Source organism: Corvus cornix, chromosome 3 (assembly GCF_000738735.6).
Source record: "Corvus cornix cornix isolate S_Up_H32 chromosome 3, ASM73873v5, whole genome shotgun sequence".
Lineage (NCBI taxonomy): Eukaryota > Metazoa > Chordata > Aves > Passeriformes > Corvidae > Corvus > Corvus cornix.
In genome coordinates, this window is record NC_047056.1 from 55,834,306 (window position 1) to 55,858,155 (window position 23,850).

At 39.9% G+C, this 23,850-nt stretch overlaps 1 protein-coding gene across 1 annotated transcript in view; it reads left to right on the forward strand.

The window, feature by feature from the left end:
- Window positions 1-3,232: 3,232 nt before the first annotated feature.
- SYNE1 (spectrin repeat containing nuclear envelope protein 1) overlaps window positions 3,233-23,850 on the forward strand; it is a 294,515-nt gene continuing 273,897 nt past the window's right edge. Inside the window, 2 exon segments of the mRNA XM_039568730.1 lie at window positions 3,233-3,324; window positions 12,136-12,401. Coding sequence (XP_039424664.1) covers window positions 12,338-12,401 — 64 coding nt within the window. The 5' untranslated portion in view covers window positions 3,233-3,324; window positions 12,136-12,337.

Here is a 23,850-nt window from a genome sequence, read left to right on the forward strand (position 1 = left end):
GATTCTTTGATTATATGTTTATACATTTATGCTTGATACAGTACATGAAAAGCAGATCTAGAGCTGCACACATCTCTCAGGAGGTGTGTGGCAATGCTTCCAGGTCGTACACAGATACTGTGTGGCAGTTTAGGACAGGAAGGAAGTGGCAACTATTGCTTACTGCAACACCTGCAGGAAGAAGGGTATGCTCTTTTACTCAAATCAGTCTTAGCATTCACAGTTGCAGCAAATGGACTCAAAAGAGATCAAGACACTTATAGAGATATCCTGTTCTGCACCCTGACAAAGTATCAAAAAATTAAAAATGCCTTCCAAGAAGACGCTTGTGTAGTCTGTGCTTAAATACCTTCCACAGTACCATCTTCACTTCTTTTTTATGGTATGTGGTGCAAAACTTTATTTCTCCTAAAATTCTTGGTTCTGATATGACAATACCATCTACAAGGTAAGCAAATTACTTCTTGTCCTATGTACTGTGGACAACAAAAAGTGATTATTCCCGTCCTTTTAGTGCTTGTTTAGAATGTTTTTATACCTCATGCCAGTTTTTAATCTCTAGATTGAATACCTATTTCAGACTTCTCTTCTGAGTTGAGTGTTCTAAACTTTATACCATTCCCATGGCTATCCTCTGGATTTTCTCTACCTGACTTAGCTATTTTTTAAAGTCTGGCAACCAAAACTGGACCAAGTAGAGAGTGATACAATACTGAGGCAAACTGAAACATTACTGTACCTCTTTTATAGGCAATATTTCTCTTTTGAGGAACAGTGCCCCAAATTCTTCAGTGTAAAAGACCTCCTCACGTTTCAGCTACAAGCAGCAGCTTTCAGGGGTGCTGTGTTGTCCTTGGCCCAGAGCCATTGTCAGTGATATTGGCTGTATTTCCTTGTGGTTTCAATGCTCTACCTGAGTACTCAGAAGATGTGCTTGTTGGAAGAGGGAGCCATCCTTCAGTGCCTGGCTAGATTTGTCCACCAGGGCAGTTTGTCTGGCTATGACCTGTCCTGAGGTTGTTTCACCAGAGGGCTCTCAGAAGTGTGCTGCACACTAAATAATGTATTTTGGGCACAGTGAGAACCTTTTAATGACTCATGTTACTGTACTTCTTTTTATTTACTTTCTTGTCTCTGCAGTGGAAGTAATGTTTGTGTCTCATGTTAACAAATGCCAACATCTAGTAAAGAACCCTCACTTAATACAACCATTTAACATTAAGAATGTTTAAAATCATAGGGGAATAAAATATACACTTGCAGTAAGGATTTCATTACTTCTAAATTAATAAAAATATCGGAATATATGTCTTGCTTTTCCTTTCCAAAATTTCTGAGTCATGTTGATAGAGCATGCACAGAAAGTGAGGTGTCCCCTTTCTATACATTATCAAATCTAGTCCCCTTTCCTTTCAGAAGAGATATTTACAAATACCCAAGAGGCAACAATTTCAGACCATGATTTTTCAACAATTAAAAGCAAAATGTAAAAAGCAATAATGACAAATTATGATACGTTGTCCCTAGGATAGCATAGACAATTTTTTTTAGCTGAGCTTTTAAAACATACAGAGCAGCATTTAGTGCTGAAATTAAGGTCTACACTAGAAATACTTTGCTGAACTGCTTCAAACAACAGTAGTATTACTATATGAAGTCTTCTGCAGTGAAGATGCTCTCGCTCAGGTTAATACTTGTACTCTTAACCTAGAAAAATAAGATAGTATTTTCTGAAAGAAACAGCAAAGTAAGGAATTTATTCAGCAAAAAGATATATGTAGAAAGTGTGAACTCAGAAACATGTTAGCATCCACTTCCTTTGCCATCTTTGGTGCTGCAACTGGCATGGGGTAAGGCAGAGAACCGGGACAAAGAGGTAAGAAAAATTGGATGTAAAAAGCTTTTCAGTTCCCCTCCAGCACAAACCTCCCCCCCACCAGCTCTTCCCCCCCCACCCAAACAAAAAAAATTCCACAACCCTTCAAAAGGAGGAAGATTTCAGGCCCAATATGCCTGGTTACACTCATTGTCAGAAAGAGGTAATTTTTTGTGGATGGCTGGAGGTGACCTAGATATGTATATCCCAGTTTCACATGAATTCTTGCTGTAGTTCCTGATATGTCTGCTTCTTCCACACAAGGACCCTGGCTCCAAGTGTGCCATCCATAATTACATAGTGTTGGGATGGGTGCCGTAAGTGTTCATATCACGAGGGTAGCACCAATGCTAAGATGACTAGTGCTGAAGGACAGGGTGATGCTGAGTAATCTCTGCTCCCTAACTCAGATTTTATCCATCCACTCAGTAAACACCCTGCATGCTAATGTTGTAGAATCACTGCAGCACTGCCAGAAATGATGAAAACTAAGAGGCTCATTGGTGCTGCTTCTCCCAACTTCTCCATCTCAGCTCCAAATGAGTGGGGTTTTTTCCCAATGACATAGACCAGATATGATCCATCTCTTAAGCAGAAAAATATCCTTCTGTCTTCTGCATGAAGCTAGCCTTAATGGTATCAATTACAAGGAAGGAGGGAAAAGCAAAATTAAGTCACAGGGGTTGTGCAATGTCTTTGGAAGAGGCAGAATCACGTTTTATACTGGGGGCACAAACACTGTTGCGTGGTTAGCGTGGTTTGAGCACGAAAGTGGCAGACCGTCTTGCCAGCTCCTTTGAATATTTCTGTCCTGCTGCTGTTATGTAAGAGCTGCTGTCCCAGTTTGCTTGTGCAGCTCTCTGCCTTATGCGTGGTGATGCTCTGGAGCCTACGCCAAGGGTAATGCCCTACAACATGCTCTATATTGCAGTAATAATAATAGTAATATAACTAGCAATAGTAATTAGCAGCGACAGCTCGATACAGTCGTTCTCTGAAGTAGTTCGGCTACTAGCCAGAAAGCACTTCGGGGGTGCCGAGTCCCAGGGCTGAGGCCGGTGTCTCATCCTCCAATTCCCCATCACAGCGGTCAACGCAGCCGCCCCCGGACAAGCTGCCCCGGCTTTGCTGCTGCTGCTGCTGCAGCCGCGGCGGGGCGGGGCGCGGCGCGGCCCCCCCGCGATGCGCGGAAGGACAGCGGGCTCCGGGCACGGGCTGCAGCCCGCAGGCAGCGGCGGCCGCGCACCGGGGAGCGCCGCAAGGGTACGGCACACGCATCCCCGGCACACGCATCCCCGGCACACGCACCCGTGCTCCCGCCCTCTCCCCACCCCCGCACCTGCTTCCTCGCCGCGGGCCGGCGGGGCGGGGCGGCGTGTTGTGCTCGGTAACCAGGGAGCTGCGCCGGGCGCACCGAGGCGCGGAGCAGCGCGGTGCGGCGGGCCGAGGTAGGGCGCGGCGGCGCGGGGCCGGGGCGGGGGGCTCCCCGGAGTGAGGGTGTTCGGGGGGGGCCGCCGCCTCGGTGAGCCCAGGGTGAGCCCGCGAGTGGCTGGAGCGCGGCCGGGAAGGAGAGAGTCCCACGGGGCAGCCTCTGCCGGCTGCCCACCAGCCGCCTCCTGCTCCCCTACGCAGAACTGCTTGGAGGTGAACCCGAAACTCGGTGCCGTGGTTGCGGAGTTCGGCTGTTTTCCGGGGTGGGTTTGAGGTTTTGCCCTTTCGGAGCGGACAAACCCGGCGGAGGGCTGTGGTGGTTCTCCTCCTGAAGTGCACGTACGTGTGCTTTGCAGAGATACCCGGGTTTATGCTCAGTCACACGCTGCAGGCCAAAACGTAGTTAACCAAAGGAAATGTGAGTATTGATGGGCGCTCCCGGGAAGCCAGTTTTAGCCTGGGTTGCACGCAGTGATGGTGCAAAAAGGACAAGTGCACTACGACAGGGATGCATCGAGCCCATATGTTCCCTGGCTTGTGTGGTAGCTCCCAGGTAAGACCTGCTGAAATACTCACCGACAAGGTTGTTACGAGGATTTTGACAACCATATTCATGCTGAGGAAAAATGCTTGGAAGGAATATTAGTAACCTGCTGCAAAAGACCGGATATTGGAATTTGATGAGGAAATACTTATGTGATGCCGAGGGAAACTCCAGTGCTTCTGGCTGTGAGGGATTTATACCTGTGTGGCTTGTAGGGAAATAGTATGTGGTGTTTCTGGCCGCCTGCCAGAACTCTTCTAGTGCGGAGCCTGTTGAACGACTGCTAACAGGCACGCGCTTTCCAGTAGTAGTACTAGTGGACTGTCTGCCCTCTGTGATCTCTGATAATTATTTTTGTGATTCTTGTGCGCATTTCAACATTAAACAGATCCCAAGCTGTAAATGCTGATGGGCTATGTTAACATGTTGCCCCTGGACAGAAAAAAAAGCAGGGTGCTATGTCATTTTAATTGGTAAACAGGCTTTTTGTTTGTCTGCTAAATTTTTGTTGTGTGCTGAATGACATGAAAAAACCTGATTTCTGAGGTACGGTGTTAAAATTTTGGAGTTACCTCTTTTCTGGGAGTCAGGCATTGTCATTTGGAATGTTTCACATATTCCTTAAAACACTGACGTTTTGCCTTGAGAAAGGAGCTCTCCAGAATGAGCATGGTGCTGCGTGTTGGAATGATTAAATTCTCATCTTTGCAAACCCTGTTAGATGTGAATGTAGAAGGAATAATCCCTATGCTTCCCACCTGTTCTTTTAATTCCTGTTCATAGTGTCTGCTTTGGCTTGTTTGTTTGTTTGTTTGTTTAATATTACCTTCAGAAATAATATATGTCAATGGAAATTCCATGTTGCTGATATAAAATAGCAGTGCTTAAGTATTTTACAGGTGAATCCAAATACATTTGAGATTTTTAAAATTTTAATTTTGTATTTACTTTAAGCTATTGTGATAAGTTTCAGTAGTGACTTGGACTACTATAATTAGTACAGACACAAGAGTCTTGTAATGGCTGTATGCCTTCATGCAGCATTACTTTCTCTTTATTTAATATGGAAGTCCTCAAGCTTATTTTTGTGGGGACCTTAAGAGCATCTTCCTGTGGGCTTCACTGGAGCCATGCAGAGTTACACAGCCTGTCAGTGAGCACACTGCTCAAAGAAGCTAACTTTGATACTGGGTCAGGGAGAGCAGAGGCGCACAGGGAAGGAAGAACAGCGCTCTATTAGTATTTAAATTTGGGGAAAGAGTAAGAGTTCCTGGCAGTGAAGAGGATCTTGCTGGGTATCTCACTGAACAAGGCATGAATCTTCCTAGGTCAGCACAGTGAGAGTGGTTGCTTGATGTCTACAGAGCTTTGGTCCCAAGAGGAATATATACATACATTCACCCTTCAGACAGACACCACATTAACCCACCTCGGTTATGCTATGTCAAAGGAAGTCAGTTGTGGCTCAATTTTTTTCTTATCAACTAGTGGCAGTAGTTATTGAGAAAGTACATACATCAGACACAAACAATGGTTTCCGTACTTACTCGTTACCATAGCTAGTAACAAAACTTTAGAGTTCTTGTGTCTCCTTAGAGGTCACAAAACTAACAGCAGTGGTGTACATCTGAAGTGAATGGACTTTTGCCTTTGTTTCACCTAAAGGCACAATTTAATGGGGAAAACAGAGGGATTTCTGATTTTGCATTCATATGGCAGTTGTCTGCCATCTGCTTTTAAGTTATACTTAAGCTAAGTTTCTTGCTTGGGAGATGTGCAGGAATACCAAAAAACTGACGTTTACTTGCTTATCTCAAACTCAGTTTGACCCACCCTTTCCTGAGATGCTTCAGTGTTTTCTATTTTAGTGGTCTTTCTTATTTTTTTTTTTTTTGTTCCACAGATGTACCTCTGCAATGGTCTTCTGCTAGAGGTCATATTATGCCACAGAGCTCCTAAGTGCCACATCAGTGTTAAACCAGAAAAATCAGAACAATTCTCCCATTAACCAGCTTACACATCCGATGTGAACTTCACTCTGTCCTATTTGCTTGTGTATTGTGACCTCTGATCTTAATCTCGGCCTGTCTTTGTCTGTGGGGATAGTAAGCTCTTTTAGACAAGGATTATATCCTGTGTTTGTAGAAGGTAATGAGCTACTGATCCCAGTCTCCTGCTATTACCAACAGTCATATAACTGTAATATATTCCTGCACAATTTCAATAGCAGGGTTACTGAAATGTAGTTTACGCTGTCTTTAACTTTTTGTATCAGTAAGTCTGAGTGACCTTTCTTTGAATATATCTAAAAATGTATGTTCTGCCAGTGTTCCTAAAAAATAGCAAGTCTCTGCCTTTTATTTTCTCCTGGAACAGTTTGCATTTTCTGTTCAAATGGAATTACAGCTTTCAAGACAAGAATCACACCACTGGATTTTTGCCCATCTTACCAAAAAACTAATGAAAAGTAGACAATAAAATGCTCTCTTGCTGAAATCTAAATACATACATACATATGTGCATGACTAGGATCCTACAAATAATTTTTAAGTTCTGGAGTACAAAGATAGGTAAAAGATAGAAGATTTTGTGCCATATATGCCACAGATTTAAATGTCAGATGTGCAGATTACCTTGATCTCTTCAAATGATTAATTTCTGTTGCAAGACCTTCCAACTTCTGCAGAATGAAAAACTTTTGTTCAACTCCAAGGATTTGTTCAACTCCAACTTAAGGATACCTAGATGAACTAAAGTAATCTGGAGTTCCAGAAAGGATCCAAATGTCTCTCTCTGTTTCCCCACACTCCCCAAGAAAGACAAATTTCAACGCCTCCAGGTGGTTACTGCACATTAAGTCATTGTGAGGTTGGCTGGTCAGTGAGAACATTGTGTTTCAGTGTTCCTGTTTCAGTGCATTTTTTGTCAGTAGAGAAAGGAAGCACAGAGTGACAATGTTGGTATTCAACCATCAAAAACACCTTTCAGAGCCAAAATTGCATTTTCCATGATCTTATGTGGTGCACAGTTATGTCCCACTGCCTTTGGGAAAGTTCCAGTATCCACTGACTTCTGCTGCATTGGGTTTAAGCAAATGACTGCAGATTTACAGGTCATCCATCAGAAACAATTACCAAAGGGACTCCTCTGTTGGCCTGGATTTTGGAAGATCAGTGAGGAGATACTGCATTTTCCTTGAGGATAATGTAAGAAACATGTTGGATTGCTATACCCCACTTCTTCATCCTAGCTCCTAATTTTATATATCCAGTAGGCATCAAGTACAACTTGACAGATTTATTCAAATAAATTTACAAATGGATTCTCAATTCGTAATCGAACAGTTATCAATACCCTGGAATGAATTTTATTGAGCTTTTCCACTTTTAACTTTGAGTTTATTTAAGAGGTGCTGCTTCCATTTTTTGTCATGCCTTTTTCTATCAGAAATGTCTTCAGTGGAAAAATCAGTATAATAATAATTGAGGCAAATTAAACTCCTCTTTATCTTATTTCCTATTTTCTTTTTACTTATCTTGCTAAAAACCATTTGCTTGCTGTCTTTATTTCGCAGATGGTTTTTCAGCATGTCTCTCTTCATCCCTGTAGACAGCACAGACTATGGCAGTGCTCTTCACTTCTCATGCTCTGTTTCTGCATGATGGCTTTTCCAATTACATCCAGAGCAATTTTATTCTGTTCTGAAAAGGTGTACAGCTACTAGACTTTGGATTTAAAGAAAACCCCAGCCTGCTTCACAGGGGAGGCACTGTGCTTTTCAGTCTAGTTGACTTCTCTGCTGATTTCCCTTTTTATTTATTTTTTAAGCACTGTGTTTTTAGATCATCCCCTGACCTGCTTACATGCTTTGGATTATTCTTGTAATATTTTGGACAACATCAATCAATTCCTTAGCTGGAGCTATTTTCTATTGATTAGCATTTTCTTCCCACTAGCAACTAACACCCAACTTAAAACAGCTGGTTTTCTGACTATTTGCTGTTTAAAAATGCAGTTAGGACCTCCAGAAAATTCTGGTTCCTGTCTTTCTGTGAGTCACTTATTCCTGACTGGCAGGAGGCTCACTGCTGTCTCACACAATTGCATCTGTTCCAGTAGTGTCTATCAACCTGGCAGCATTTCCAAGACCTCTTATGTTTCAGAAACGGAGTCTGTGGATCAAAGTGGACTTCCAGCACTACAGCAGTAAACTATGCTTGGAAATTCTTTTCCTGGATTTTTTTCCCCTTGATCAGTTCTGTGCAACTCTTGCTTACCAGGGAAGTCTGCCTCTTTGTTAATATATAATGGCACCCCAGCACTTGAGCCTGTTCCTGATCCAGAGATTCTGTTCAGTTCATGTGCTATACTTATTTTAGTTATTCCACTGTATTTCTTATATCTCATATAACATTTAATTTGTAAATATCTTCTAACTGCAGGACTTCCTTGAATTTATTACTCTGTTTATTGTCCTCTCAAATATCTCTTTTTTGAAATGTCCCAGATTAGAAACAGTCCTTTCGCTGCCTGCCCCTGTCTATTTCTTGCTCTCCTCAATATTTTTGTTTATTATTTGTGTTTTTCCTTGTTTATCTGGAGTTTCTTTACCAATTCTGGTGCTATAATGGGAGTTTATAGAAGTCTAAAACTGTATTTTCAGGTAAAACCATGCTTTCACATCAGTAGCTTCTTCTCCTCGCCGCTATATATGGCATCAACCCGGTGTACTGGGAATCACAGAGTGGTTAAGGTTGGAAGAACCACTGGTGGAGTCATCTGGAATCTGCAATTTGTGGCAACATGAAGTACAGTCTGAGAATTGTTTACCTCTTTTTGGTCAGGTTTATCTTCAGCCCTTGTCGCACATTGTATATGTTGTCTGCACCTAGCAGATGTCTCTTTGTTTTTTTGGAACCACACTGCTGACAGGCAGGTCTGTTTTCCTTTAATATGTAAATTTTAAGAAAGAAAAGATAAATGACAACTTGGTCTTGCCAATGGTATTCTAGTGTTACCAATAAAAGGAAAATATATTTTTTAATTCAAAGTGCTCCTGAGCACAATGAGAAAAAGAGGATTAGACCCAGAAAAGTTAAACCACAATAAATGTAGTGTTTTTCTTATCTCTTCCATAGGACAGACATCTCACTTTCCTGGCATTTGAAGAGAGAAACAAAATAATTCAAATAATTGTAAACTGAAATTTAATAAAGCCTAATGGCTCTTATATGAGAGATGTTCACGTTTCTTCTTTTCATCTAAACCCAGAGTACTGGATATTAATACAAGAAGATGGTATTTGTGTAACTTTAGCCATTAAATCCAGATAAGTGGCAAATGTAATGAAAGATATACCTAATTTATATGCAAAACCATTCTGTTTCACTTTTGTGTGTTGATCTCATGTATGTTCAGACCAAAAAAAAGAGAATAATTTTAAATATTGAATAATCACTTGTTGAATGCTAAAACAGGGAATAGCTCATATTCAGGTTTAGCTTCAGGTTTATTTCAGGCTAAGACTTAAGATTTAAGCCATGCACTTTTTTAAAAACCTGTGTACATTGGAAACATCCATCTGAAGACACATCTTTGTGTCTGACACTGAAATTAAAAAGTTATTCCTTTTATTAAAAATATTTTGTATAAAAGCTATGTAAATATTTAATGGAGATTTTATTGCTTAAAAATCTGAAAAATGTAATCTTTCAACAGGAAAAAAAAATGTTTTGTTGACGACTTTAAGTATTTGTAGATGTCATGAAAAACTCCTGTTCTGCATTATGTTGAATACCTGACTGTCTGCATAGAATTTTTTGTTCTATGGAACTTTAGGTGTTGGCTGAAGACAGGTGAGAAGGGTGCATGAAGCTTTGTTTCATCTCTTCTGCTGATGTTTTGCTGTGCTTTGAGCTGTGGTTTTCTGCCTGTGGAGGTGACTGGGCACACGAGAATCTTTCTTTCCTACCTGTACTACCTTAATGTCATCTTTAAATGAGTTAATTCCCACTGCTTGCAAAGGAGCTTTTGAATGAGGAGCCATATTTAGAAATGCACATTCTTCTTATGCAGCATATAATTTAATATCAGCTAAATAAATTATTAATTGCAAGTCTGCCATTTATCGCTGCACAGTGACTCAGCCTGCTGTATGAGTATATTGAACATACATCTTCATAACACTTTCCCAGACTCTTTTAACTTGGACTTGGATCAGCATGTTTCACAGCTCCTCTAAATCTGCTCATGTACAGCTGATTTATGCCAGCTCTGTCACGGTGTAAGTGACCTGGTGTTCTGATATTGTTACTGCTGTTAGCCAAAAACCCAATCAGATGGAGCATTTTTAATACCCCTTATCCCTGCCCACAAATTAGTCTAGCAGCTTGCTACTAAAAGTGGCTGTACCCATCTTACAGTACTGCTCGAAACATTAGCAATGCCACTGCTGCAGAAACAAGGCTAAATTTAACCCACTGTTTTACAAATATTTCGGGTTTGGATGAAGTTAGGCAAGCTGATGTTTCATTTAAATATTGCAGAGGAAGCGAAGTTCACCAAGCTGTCATATGTGAGCACAAGCAGCAGAAAACCTCCTCCTGCTCCCCATCTACCCAGTCAGGTGCTATTTGGTGAGCTGTTGCTGATGCTGTCTGCAGGGATTTAGCAACACCGGGGTACCATCAGCCCCAGCCAGTGTTGTGGCTGAGAGGTGTGATGGTGGCACCTTTTCATGCCTGATTGACACAGGCGTGAAGTTCCTGCCAGGGTGCCTTTCCATGCTTGGGAAGTGGTGACTGATATGCAGAGTCTATGCACCCCAAGAAGTGTGTGGGGCAAAGCCTGGAAGGTGGGAAGGGCTAGGGAGGGGAGGAGTCCTTTGAAGGAGAGAGCAGACTCACGTGGAAAGAGAGTGGGGATATGAGCATCCAGGTGTCATGTAAAGTGTAGAGATACATAAAAATAGCAGCAATGTGCCTGGAGTGGGTGTCAGTACCACGGTGGCCGTGTCATGCAGGAGCACAGCCCAAAGATGTGGGTGGACTTTGCAATCTGTTCTGCACTGTGGCCTATCAGAGGTGTGCTTCCCTCAGCTCCACTGATTTAAAGCCAGCTTGGGGCTGGTGACCTGCGCAGCATTTAGGTATCCAAAATACAAGGTAAAAATGCAATAAAAACATCAGTAAGAGGGAAAGCAGGACATACCTTGGGTCAGGCAAGGTTTGAAGGGTTAGAAAAGGAAATGTTGAAATGTAATTTCCTCTGGCCACCTACTTGTTGACACAGCTCCTTTGGGACGGTTCATCACGCCTGAAGCTGTGCAGCCTGAAGGCTTGTCTGCCTGGTAATGGAGAGCTCTATTGTCTGACAGACCTTGGGGCCAGAAAAGAGGAACGTGCACAGCACCAATAAACCCACTCACATTTGTGGTATTGATCAGCTGCATATCATCTTGAATTTGGGGTGCACCCAGTGTGTATGGTATGAATCCAATTATTCTTGGTGTCTATATGCTCAGTTATTTTTTATCAGGGAAATCACTGCATACATACAGAACATGTACTTGTTCCTCAGAAGATAAGATGTTATTGATAGCATTATCTGAAGAATCTAATTAAATTATTTTTAGATCAGATTTATAGTCACATCGATTTTATTATAGATGCAAAAGTGTTATGTTCATGTAGCAGTTCTATTTCACAGCTTTTGATGTTAAATGACACAAAATACAACATCATTATACACTAAAAAAAGAATATAAATACAACTTTATTTAATAATGAAATATATTAATCTCAATATTTCGGAGTAGATCACATCGTCCAGTGGAGTTACCAGTTATCCTGACCAATGAGTTTCTGTTACATGCTCCTTCCTACCATGATGAAATAGAAGGAGAGTTGTACAGTTTTTGGGTTTTTACAAGTAGTTTTGTTTTTCTTTTATGCTTAATAGACTCTATGTTAAAAAGTATTACAGTATTACTTTTAGTAAGTGTAACATTATTATTATTATTTCTAAAACAACATCAACAGGCATCCTCAGGAAGGCATTGATGTCTGGTGCATTGCCAATTGTGTTTAATGATTTGTTTTTGCAGCTTCATTCTGCTTGATGATTGCCAAGCAAGCTTTCAGCATTAATTATGTCTCTGGCTGGGGTGTACACTATGGGCAAAACATAAACCCGTTAAATGTTAAGATTGCTATTAAGACTCAGATTTCTCAGGTTTTTAGAGCTGGTAAAAGTTTCCTCTAAACTTTGGCACTTTCTTTCTCAGGTGCTGAGGTTGTTTGCCACTGCTTTGCCCCAGCCCCATGGGGGCCAGCGTTGGACTGGAGGTGTCTGACTGCCCCAGGGATGCTCTGCCATGGCCGAGGGTTGAACACTAAAAGGAAGCCATTCAAAATCCTCATCTCACTGAGCTCCACGGCTTGGAGGGAGAATTCTGTTAGGGGAAGTGGACTTGCTGCAAAGAGATCATGGCTTCATCCCGACTGGTGGCAAGATCTAGAGACATTGCCAATGTCATGCAACGGCTTCAAGGTAAGTGACTGACTGGGGCTGGTGCTCTCTGCCATGCCCTTATAAATGGTGGTTCCTATTTTCTACTATACTGAACAGTCAGAACAGAGTTTCTGAAGTTTAGTAACTTTTTAAAACTTATCACTGGAAAGTACTTCTAGTATATCTAAAGGGCTGTGGTTATATGAGTTCTTTGGCATAGCATTAACAGTGGTGTTTAAAAGCAGTTGACATGAACATGGCTCCATGAGAGAGTACACTGAACTGAAGATTATGAGACTTTGGTTCTGTTTCTCCCACGTTACCTGATGTGTGCATCGGTTTTCTCATAAAAAAGAGAATAGAAATTATATCCATCCTTTTCTCAACTACAAAGTCAACTGGTAGATCTTTTATACTGATAAACTAATATTTATTATTTTAGCAATGAGAACAGTGCTTTATTATATTGTTAAGTGTTGAAGAATTCACAGCTCAGTGAGCTTATTATAAGTCCTCAAGTTGATGACCTTTTAGATAACACATCACAGGATGTCTTTGCAATATTCATTGAGGATTCATGATGGTTTTATGTTCCTATAATATAGCATTAATAAATAAATTTATTGTCTTTTTTTAGAAGTTATATACCTAACTGCTGCTGCTGAAAGCTTACATTTGAAATGTTTTTTGTTTAAATGATGATTTTGACTCGAAACAAACTGTCAGTGCTGCTGTAGATTTCACTCCCATTAACTTTTGAACTTGATCATAAATCCCTGGCCTTCTACTTTCCTCTACAGACCAGTTTCCACTGACTTCAACAAAAGCTTATATGCACAGAACCTTTGATACCCCATTCTGCTCCCTCTAAATCTGGAAGCTTAATCTGCTCGTGGCTTTTCCTTCCATTTATTGTCTTTCAGTTCAGGATATCTGAACTTAGCTTCCCAGCCACCAGCTACAACTAGTGTTAATGATATCCATGTAGCCTCAGTAGATAAATGGAAGAGTCTGTCCTATAGCTCTTCATCAATTCTGAAAGGGTTCTGCTTGATTTTCCTCAGCCTTTTGTGCATTTACTATATGTTCCCATGATATTTTTATGTCTGCTAATTCTTAGGCCACAATCTTGGACAATGGCTGTTCAAAGTGCCCACAAACATAGAGTGAGCAAATAGTTCATGCTCAGAGGATTTATGGTTTAATCATTAGACTAAGGCACTTGAGGTAGATTTGAATGAGACTGTGCAAGGGCATGGTGAGGCAGCCTTGCCCACAGAACAGGCAGGGGTCTCAGGACACTGTGTGTGTGTATCACAGGATATTATATATTTGTATGAGCTTATGTTCTTAGTTGGTATTCCAGAAAAAAAAAATACTGAGGGACTTGAAGCAAGATATGAAATAATTATGAAACTGTGAGACCTTCTGAGGAATATGAAGAAATGCATGAGAGAAATGGCAGAGGTACTCAAAGGTTATGGAGACACATTGCAAAGGAAAGCATCATGGAGCTGAGCTGTGTTCAGGGAGCATCATCCAGGCTGGTACTCTGAAGCGATGTGTAAGGAGGATGCTACAGGAGGTATATACGAAGTGTGGGGATCATTAATTATCAGACTGTTACGTGCTAACTTTCTAAACATCTGTAAAGCTGTTGCTGACAAAATGGCAGTTCTGTTTATTTGCATTTTGGGGTTTTTGACACTTTTTCTTCATTTTTATATATTTGGCTCTGCTGAAATCTGATACATAGTTCAGTCTGCTAGAATGTTTTTATATTATTTTATTTTTGGAAATTAAGCAAAAGTAATTACATGAATTCTGAAGTGAAGACATTTTAGAAGAATATGTTTGAACTAAATGGAAATCTGGCATTGCATGTTAATTTGAAGTCATACCTGTAACTGGATTCTTTGTTTTGCAGATGAAATCAGCTCAGTTTGGTATTGATGGGATATGAGTTTTGCTGCAGATGCACTATTTCAATAAATCACCTGTGCCAAAGCTAGAGTGCTTGGAGCCTAAATCTTTTTTTAGTCTGTAGTTCTGCATTATGGATGAGCAGGCAGTCTGCACTGCGACTACCTAAGCCCTTGAGTATTAAGGTTGCTCTACCTTTCAGAAATTATACTCAGCTGAAATAGGAGTAGATGGGCATAGGAGCACAGAGATATTTCTTGGCATGTTTGCATGGCAGCCCAGAATCAATGCAGAGCTGGGTGCACAGCTCAACGTGAGAGTGGAATTGACAGCATTTCAAGGTGTTAACAGGAATGGCAATGGTTTGGGGGATCCTCAGTGCTGAGCAGCAGTTGTGCTTTACAACACCTGTTTTTGTACCTGGCTGCAAGCTGAGGCAGAAGCTTCTTCACAGTATCTTCTTGTGGGATACTGTTTAGACAGTGTTGCAAGATGTCAATGCTGGAAATTTGTCAGCATCGAGAGGTAAAGCAAGCTGTGCTCCCTCCTCCACATTGTTCTCATATGTGCCTCACGGGTTTCCAGTGAGTGTTTGGTGGGAGAGCGTAGGACATACCAGAAAAATGCCACTCTTCACTGGCATTCTCAATCCCAGTTTTGAAGTATCTGCTGTACATATTTTTAATGAATGCAACTATATATGGTCTCCTAAAATCTGTCAGAGAGCAACAAAGTTGATTCTGTGTTGTTTGTTTTTTTTTGTTTGCTTGTTTGATTGTTTGGGTTTTTTAATATGAATATTTCCAGTCACTTCCCTTTGGTAATTATGACACTTGCAGTATACTCTGTACATATGCAGAGTTTTTGAATAACACTGTGTATCACTGGCTCAGAAATCCACCTGGGACAGCCAGCCATAAAGATGTGCAGTGTGCTGGGCTGTGGGTTTGTGTGCAAGTGTACATAGAATCTGTCTGATCTCATGGGGCCCAGGTGATGGCGTGTTGCAGTATAGCTCTCTCTTCTCAGAAGAATGGAGGATCTACTCCTTTAGTCTAGGCCAGGAAGGGCACAGGAGAGCGGTGAGCACTGAGGACAAGATTTACTGTCTCTAACTTAATCATCCCTGTGATCCTAATAAAAATTGAGGCATAGTGCTATTCATTATAGCTCAGCCTGAACTCAAGGGAGAGAGACATGCCTCTCCAGGAGTACGATCCCTTGTCACTTGAATTTTGATTAATAACGGTGTGTCTTTTCAGCAAAAAAACAAAATCTTTCCTTTTAAATTTTAATTCTGGGAATTTTATAACATATATAATAGGCAAAGGCTGCTGAAAAAAATGGCCTTACCACTTTAAATCCTCAGAAGTCATATCCTCTATCTCACTCTTTTGCTAGACACATGCCCTTAGCTGCATTGCATGTAGAATATTTCCACTGGTTTCTTTCTGCTTGCTGCTTATCCTTCCCTCAGTGCTAGTTCCAAGGGGCCTTGCCCTGCTTGGTGCTCATGGGCTGCCAGGTCCATCCTGCCTGGCTCAGGGGACTGAAAGGGTGTCGTGACTGCCACAGGAGCTAATGCAACCTAAGGCAGATGTTTCAGAAGGGTGTAATTAATCATCTGAAAGTGCCTCTCTCTCCTCATTGCTGCAGAGAGAGACAAGAGAGTACAGAGACAACGCCTCATACTTTCATTGCTGAATTTAAGCTTGTGGAACCCAATCTCATGCTACTACAGAATGAACTGGTGACATCCTTCCATATAATTGTCCTTGCGCTATTTATTTCTTGCTAGTTCTAGGTTTTGTACAGTACCTTATGCTTCCTAGTTGTTCATATTATAAAAGCACCCATAAAACCTGAGCAGAACTGGTGTACACCATCAATATGAGTTACGTTCCTGGGACTGTCTTTTGGATTATTCTGGGAATTAAAGCCAGTTGGCGCAAAGGCACTGCTCCTTAGCCCATAGGAAGTGCAAGTTTCATTGGCATTGTAACTGTATACTAAAGGTTCTTAAAGCGTTTTTGATAGCTACAAATATCAAAGCAAGGAGTGCTAGAAGACAAGCTAGTAAACTTCTTATGAATTTGCAATCCTTGCCATCATGAAATGCAATCTTTTCCGTTAGTATGCACTGTTACAGGCAAACTACAGTCATGCTCATGCTGTTCTGAAGAAAACAAAAGGGAAAAAAAAGAAATGTCCCGTTTGTCCTGTCCCATTCCTCGGGACCTTGTTGGTCCTGTATGCTGACTTGCTCTTACTGTCTTGTAAGGTGATGTTTAACAGTCACTGTAGCATACTATTACTGCAGGCTTTTCTAATTCCCACTTTTCTCCCCCTCCGTGTTTTTTCCTTCCAGTTGCTAATTTAGTAGTCTGTGCTGCATGAAGACTTTTCTGAGTATCGTTGTGTTTATTATTGGGTGGTCCATTTAGTCAAACAGGATGCTTTTCTCCTTTCCTGCAGTGGATCACCAAAAATTCAGCGTGCACTGCAATCTAAACATATATGCCACCCAAATTAGTTTGCTGTGGTATAGCTGGTATTTTGAGACTGTTATCCTTTTTAACCCCATGCAGTAAAACCAGTTCTAGAGTGTACAAAGTACAACAATTTAAACAATATAGTGTTACAAGGCAATAACTCTGTTGTCTAAAAAAAAACCTCAACAAATTATATGGAAGCATAAAAAATTCTTTTCAATCTTCCATTTGTTCTGGATTGCACCACGGTTCTTATTAGGCTCTTAAACACACTAGATTGTGGGTATTTTGGGGTTTTTTTAACTCACTGTAGAGAGACTTCAGGATGTAGGAAAAGCTAAGGTGGGAAAGCAAGCAATATGGTCATGCTTGAAGACCCACTGTGCTGGAAAGGAGACATCATTCTAGTAGCACTCATACACTCCAGTAAAGCTTCAATACAGGCCGGTGAAATTAGCTTCAAGCCCAGTGCTTGTTTTATGTAAAATTACCTACAACTGAGTATCATCTGTAGTTTTATGCCTTCCTTACATTAGCATTATTCACTGAATGTTCTGGGTTGGTTTTTCTTCTGGACTGTCCTTCCTTCCTTCCTTCCCCTTGTCGTCTCCCACATAAGTTTTGGCTCTTCTTTTCCTTGCTTTTACAGCCTAGCATTTCTCTTCACAGTACATTTTTTTTCTGTTCAGCTAATAGGCACTTTGTTAATGTGTACCTTCGTTGGTGTTTTCCTTTGTTTTTCTCTCTAAGTCAACAGTGCCAAGAGCCACAGTTTAACATTAAGCTAAGGCGATTTAACAGATACCTGCTGCTGAAAATACCTTGCTTCACTGCATGCACGTTCCAAACTTTGTTTTCACCAGTACTCTTCCTCTTCTTACTGTAGACCTGAACCAGCTGAGAATTGGTTTGTAGAGGCCAAGTGAGCTCCTGGGAAAAAGGCAGTGTCTCCCCTTCAGTGCCATTTACCATTTTATTGTTGGCAAAACCAAAGTGCAAGATCACATTCGTAAATGTCAGCAAAATTGAAAAGGTGTGCTTGATCAGGAACAGCATGCTGCACATCTTTGCACAACTGGGTTTTATTATCCCCATATTACAAACACTGCTCTGGTCAAGGTTTCCTTCTATCCAGTTTGCTTGTGTATACTGGTTCCATGTAGTTGTGCTGATGCCTTTTCCTTGCTGTCTTTCACTATCTAAAATGTTCCATTTTGATTCCTGCATCTTTCTTGGATTTGTCTTGAATTACAGAAGATGCCAGTGTAAACTATTAGTCTATCAGGTGAGAAAATCTTGCATCTAAGGCAATTTATTACTCACTGGCAGTGTGATAAGGGAAAATAAACACTTTTGACTCTATTGACTGGTATAGACTATGATCTGAAGGTCAAGTAAATCTAAATGATGAATTGGGAATCTGAATACCATTACAGCCCACATGTTACTTGACAAGAGGAAGTCAAGCAGGATTTCAATCTCTTTTTTATTATTTTTTCAATGTGGAAAATTTAATTTAATACTATTTCAGAAAAAAATGCTGAAATATAGGGTTTATGTGTTAAGGCTAAGATGGCTGCAAAAAAACCGCCATCATAGCTGAAAAGATGATCATTAAAGGGAAAAACAAAGATGAAAGAGATCATGTGTTTTCATTTACTGCAACAAAAACATGTGAGAGGATAATCTGGGGATATTCAAGTTAAATATTAGTTAACATTTGATAAGGAAAGTTACTAAGGCATGCTGTAAAATCAGCATTTTTAGAAGTATTTAATTTTGGTTTATGCATATGCAAACAAGTCCAGTGCCAATCCACTTCAGGTTTTTTCTGACTCAAGTATGTGATAGTAATAATCTGATGTATTGCTGGGAAGGAGAAGTTCTGAACTACCTGTAGGTATTGCAAAAACATGGGTGAAATGTGGTCAAAACGCTTCACTAATAGTACAGATTACTAAAGTATGAACTGAATTTAAATATGTTATATTAGAATGTTTTGTCATATAGTTAGGCTGTTTTGACATACGGTGCAATAAGTATCTCAGTGGAAGAAAACATACGCTGCCTTTTTTTTTTTTTAAACTGCAGTTAGCTTTCACTTTGTGTTCTCTTCCATGAGAGCACAGTCCTGGGGCAGTATGTGAAATGCAGAATGTATTTTAGTGAGGCACGGTCCTATGTTTTTATTTTCAGGTGGTTTTTCATCATTAACAAATTCCAAGTTAGTGATTTAAAATACATTTCTAGAAAAAATTTTTGAAGTTAATATTGCAGTCTCATTGCTTACACTTTTTCTACTGCTTTTGACCAAAAAGCTAACAATGTAAATCAACATTATTCCTACTTACTTTTTTTTTCTTGCTTTCACTTTTGATGATCACAGTACAGTTTCCACAGGTTGGTAAACTAATCTGTGCTCCTCTTTCCACTTGGTTAGTCAACCAGGACACAAAGCACTAAAAATCACACAGGTAATATAAATTGCATATATACATATATATATATATATATATATATATATATTTGCATTTGAGTTGCTCTCTAAGAAAAAATCAACATATTTTTCCAATTTTTATCTGGGATAAAGTATATATTTAGGGCAGAAAATGGCTGACACAGTAGTGTCTCACACTGAGATTGCTTTCGTTTGGATGTGAAGAAACACAGTTCAAAAACTGAAATTCTTCTCCTATGCTGCTATTAAAATACTGACAGGATTTGTTACACAAAATGTAGGAGGCAAAATGCAAATTGTCCTTGGGCAGTTTTATAGACGGTGGTTAAAAATGCTGTGTCTTAGTGGATATCCAAAACATCTCAGGCAAGTTGTGTTTTACATGAACCTGTCTTCAGCAGCTCCGTGCTGCTCACTATGGTTTGACAAGTTTGTATGTAGGCATCCACACTGCAGCTGTTTAATTCTGGTTTTGATAAAGTGTTATCTGAGGCTCAAAAACTGTTCTCAGTTAAGATTTTGCTGCAAAATAACATCTGCCATATTTGTTACTGGTGTGAAAAGAGATATTTCAAGAAGTCTAAATAGGGACGATTATGTGTCAATTTTGATGGTTTAGTGAAGATAAAGATTTTGAGAAGGAAAATATTGCAGTGTTTATTTTTGAGAGTGCCCCCTCTATTCTGACAGGCTGCTAGACAGTTATTTTAGTAATAGCTTTGAGTTGGGGATATGAGGAAGCAGAATATCTTCAAAATATTTTGATAACATGTTTTTTAATGCAGGTCAGACAATTTATCGATTTTCTGTTTTGTGATTTCCTATCTCTGTTATATACAGAGATGTGGGCTTGAAAAATTAAACTTTATCTTCTCAGAGCTGTGCTATAATACCTTCCTACAGTATATTTTGGTGTGTTGCTAAATTTGAACATAGCTTATTGTCATCACCATAAATAACCCTCCCTTTTGAAATGCCACATCTGTTGTTTTCTAATACTAGAAGAACTGAAAAATGCAGAAGGACATGCCTCTTGTCCCTTGTTACTAATTAATAGGGGATTAAAATAGTTTTGTAGAAGAACTACTCCTGATCTTGTTTCTATACAGATGTAGAGACTTCTGTAACATAAAGGCAAAATATTTCAATGAGAAAGTTCTCCTTTTTTTTACAGTTTTGCTGTAATCATGTTTTGCCCATTTGTAGAAATCAGAAGCTTCACCATCTGTATTTATCAGGATGATAATATACTTCAGAGAATATACTTGCAGGTAGAAAAAGACACATAGATGAAAAATAACACCTAACAATTATTCGCAATTTATTCCACAGACTTTATTATAGAATGCCATTTTTATTTTGCACTTTAGACTCCATTTGCTTAAAAATATCCTCGTTACTGTCACAAAGCTTCTCCTTGTGACTCATATCACTGAGTTCTAATTTTAGACTCAGACTGAGGTTTTTTAGTTGGCAGTTGTATGTATCCAAGTGAATAGTGTATTACTGGGTGCAAGAAAACAGGCTACTTGTTCTGTCTTTCATCCAAGATGAGAAAGAGCTTTATGAGGGAAGTGTCAACGACTTATTAAGAATCCAATAGTCTAGAAAGAAAGAAAGAAAACCCACCAAAACCCCCTTCTCTGGCTCCTTGGAATTAATGTCTCCATGGTAAACTAAAAAGAGATGTTTGAAAGATATTATTACGTTGTATAAGAAGTTATAACTGACTGCTTAATTGCACAGCTATTTTTAAAATTCAAATTCTGATTGCTAGTATTTTGAGGTGTAAGTTTTATTATTCTCATTTGTTAGTAGACTTTAAACTGGGGCCGCTCCATGTACAATGTTCTTTGAAGAAGGGGTGTAAAGAAACTGGGACTAATATTAAAAACTGGCCTCCATCCTGTACTTTGAAAGAGATCCTGATTATTTCAAGTTCTCGGTGATTACTTTAATTCAATATCAGAACTGTTAGGGAACTAGCAGAAAAGCAGCTTGATGTTTCAGGATAAGCAGCCTCCAGGTATGCATGTAAGGAGGAGTAGTGCTGAGGCGAGGGGACGGTTCTTGGACTCCAGCTCAGCCCCTGCACAGCTTGGCCTGGGGGTCAAGAGCTCATACCTTAACCTGCTCTCCCCTCTCTCTGGTTTATCTGCCTTTCATGCTTTCCCTGCTGAGGAGTCACTGTTTTTAACAGAGATCGTTGTGAAATATCTTTTGGAGCTTCATTACATGGAACGTAAACATTAACATATTAAGAGATGTCATTTTTGAAGATTCTTTCTCTGCAATTTCACTAGATTTTATGTAATTACTTTTCAGTATTTGTTACACAGCCTTTTATACTTCTAAGAGGATTATGCCCTCACTGATGTACATTGGTTTAAGTGACTATGGAGAATGTATGTAATCTCTTTGTAACACTGTTCGGCTTGTGGCACAACCCTGCAAAACCTGTAAATCTCCAAGCTAAAGACTCTTGTATTCTCCCAGATAAGAGATACATCTAGAACATTTAATAACACCTTGCACCCACATGGCCATTGCTGCAGAATGAGAGTTGCAATTTAGTTTGTCCAAGTCACTGAGCTTCTTTAGCTATGCCAGTATAATTCCAGGAAAATTCATCATCCCCTTACTGAGATGCCAAAGGCCCGTAAAAGTGTAGTAGGATGTTCCCATGCTTTCTGCACTTCCCTCTTAGAGGCCAGCTCATGGCCTGTCCTGCCTCCACCAGCTTTCTTGGGAGTCGCCATTGGTGTGCCTGGATGGGCACAGCTTCCTCGCTGGACGCTGTGGACTTTCTGCAAGTCTTTACTTAAGGTGCTATTGCGAGAAAGCCGCAGACCTTGTCAATGCGGCAGCTGTTCTGTAAAGACTTTATCTTAAGCTCATTAAAACAGAGGAAAAAAATCTTCTTTCCATAAGGTGGACAGAATGAACTACAACAGCAATTGTATGTGAAGAGTATTACTGTTAGCTTTCTGGTCTTGGAGGATGGTAAAAACCAACTCTACATACAGTATTCAAGATGATTTGCAGCCAAACCAGTGTAGCAAAGCAAAATATTTATTTACTTACAGTGACTTATATATGAAAAAAAAAAAAAAAAGAAAAAAAAAATCCTACTTAGGAATGCAGCTTGTAGTCCTCAAACCTGTCTGTTTATAAGAAATTATGCTAATTTGTATTAAATTCACTTTTGGACTGTGCTTTCATTCTCCCAAGGAAATTAAAGTAAATTATTAGTACAGCTGAGCCTATGTAAAGACATACCTCCTTTTTCTGTTTATTTTGGCCAGGGTTTCTATCTTATTGTCTCATTTGCCAAGACATCCCTAGGCTTTTCTAAGTCCACATGATGCAGCCATTCCCAGTTCAGAGGCTGCAAACTGATACTGGTTTATACAAGACAAATAATACAGATGAATTTTCTCTTTTACTTGACTCTTGCAAAAAAAAAAAAAAAAAAAAAACCCTTTTTAGATCCACTGGGTAATCCAGAAAAATCTTGTGGTTTTTCAGGAGAGAATCAAGAGTCACCATTACCAGTTAAAACAGTTATGAGCCAGTCATACCAGCCCAGCCATTCTCTGCTGGGAGCTGAGTGCTCCTTTTGCAGCCTGGACATTCCTATTCCCTTCAGTCACAGGTGAACCTGATGTGCCTTGCTACAGTGAGGACAAGAAGTACCTTTTAATGGAAGTCAGAAAGCTTGAGCTCCCATCCAAATGAGGAGAGAAGCTTTGGGAATGGACCCTTTACTGAAATTTGTAGCCCAGCTGGCATTTTTCCCCCCATTGGAGTGCATTGTCACAGAAGCTCAGATTATGGCAGTTAGGTGATTCTTAAATCAGCCAAAACTCAAGTTTGAGGACAGGAGAGACAGAGGTGGGACTATCCAATGATCACAAGTCAGTGAAAAAAAAAGTGATCAAGCCACTGTGTTATCAGAGGTCTCCAGGCATAAAGGTTTGTTAGCAAATGTGAGTGGCAGTAATAAAACACTCTGGTTTGAGACTCATTAGAGAGGACATAAGTCTAATTAACCTGGATTTCTGGCTGCTTCACATTACTGAAGTTGAGCATTGCAGGAAGAATAAGATTTGGAAAGGCATTTGGGCACCTGTGCATGATGTGCATTTTTTTAATACCTCTTTAGATGCTTTACTTCAACTTCAAAGACCTGAGTACTTTATAATCCAATCCATGAACAAACAAATAAAGTGAATTAAAAGTCTTCAGTGAGGTTGTATTGAGGTTCTAATTAGCATTAAGAAATTATAAACTTATTATTTGCAAATGTATTTAGTACCCTAAACATAGTTAGTATTTCTAAATCTAAATTTTCATCTACCAGCAGTTGTGAGCTAAAGTCAGTGGGCTATCCTGGAACTACTAATATTGTTCTTTGGTGTTATGCCCATTAAATAAAAATGAAGCCATGTAAACACCTTGTTCACATTTCTAAAATACGTTTCCATCCTATAGCTATATTGAAAGCTTTGTACTGATTGTTGCTTTTTCATTAAAATGAAATCTTTCTTGAATAAAAAGCTTAAATCTTGCTGTGAAGATTTTGCTTTCTGCTTCCCAAAGAGACAGGAGCTCA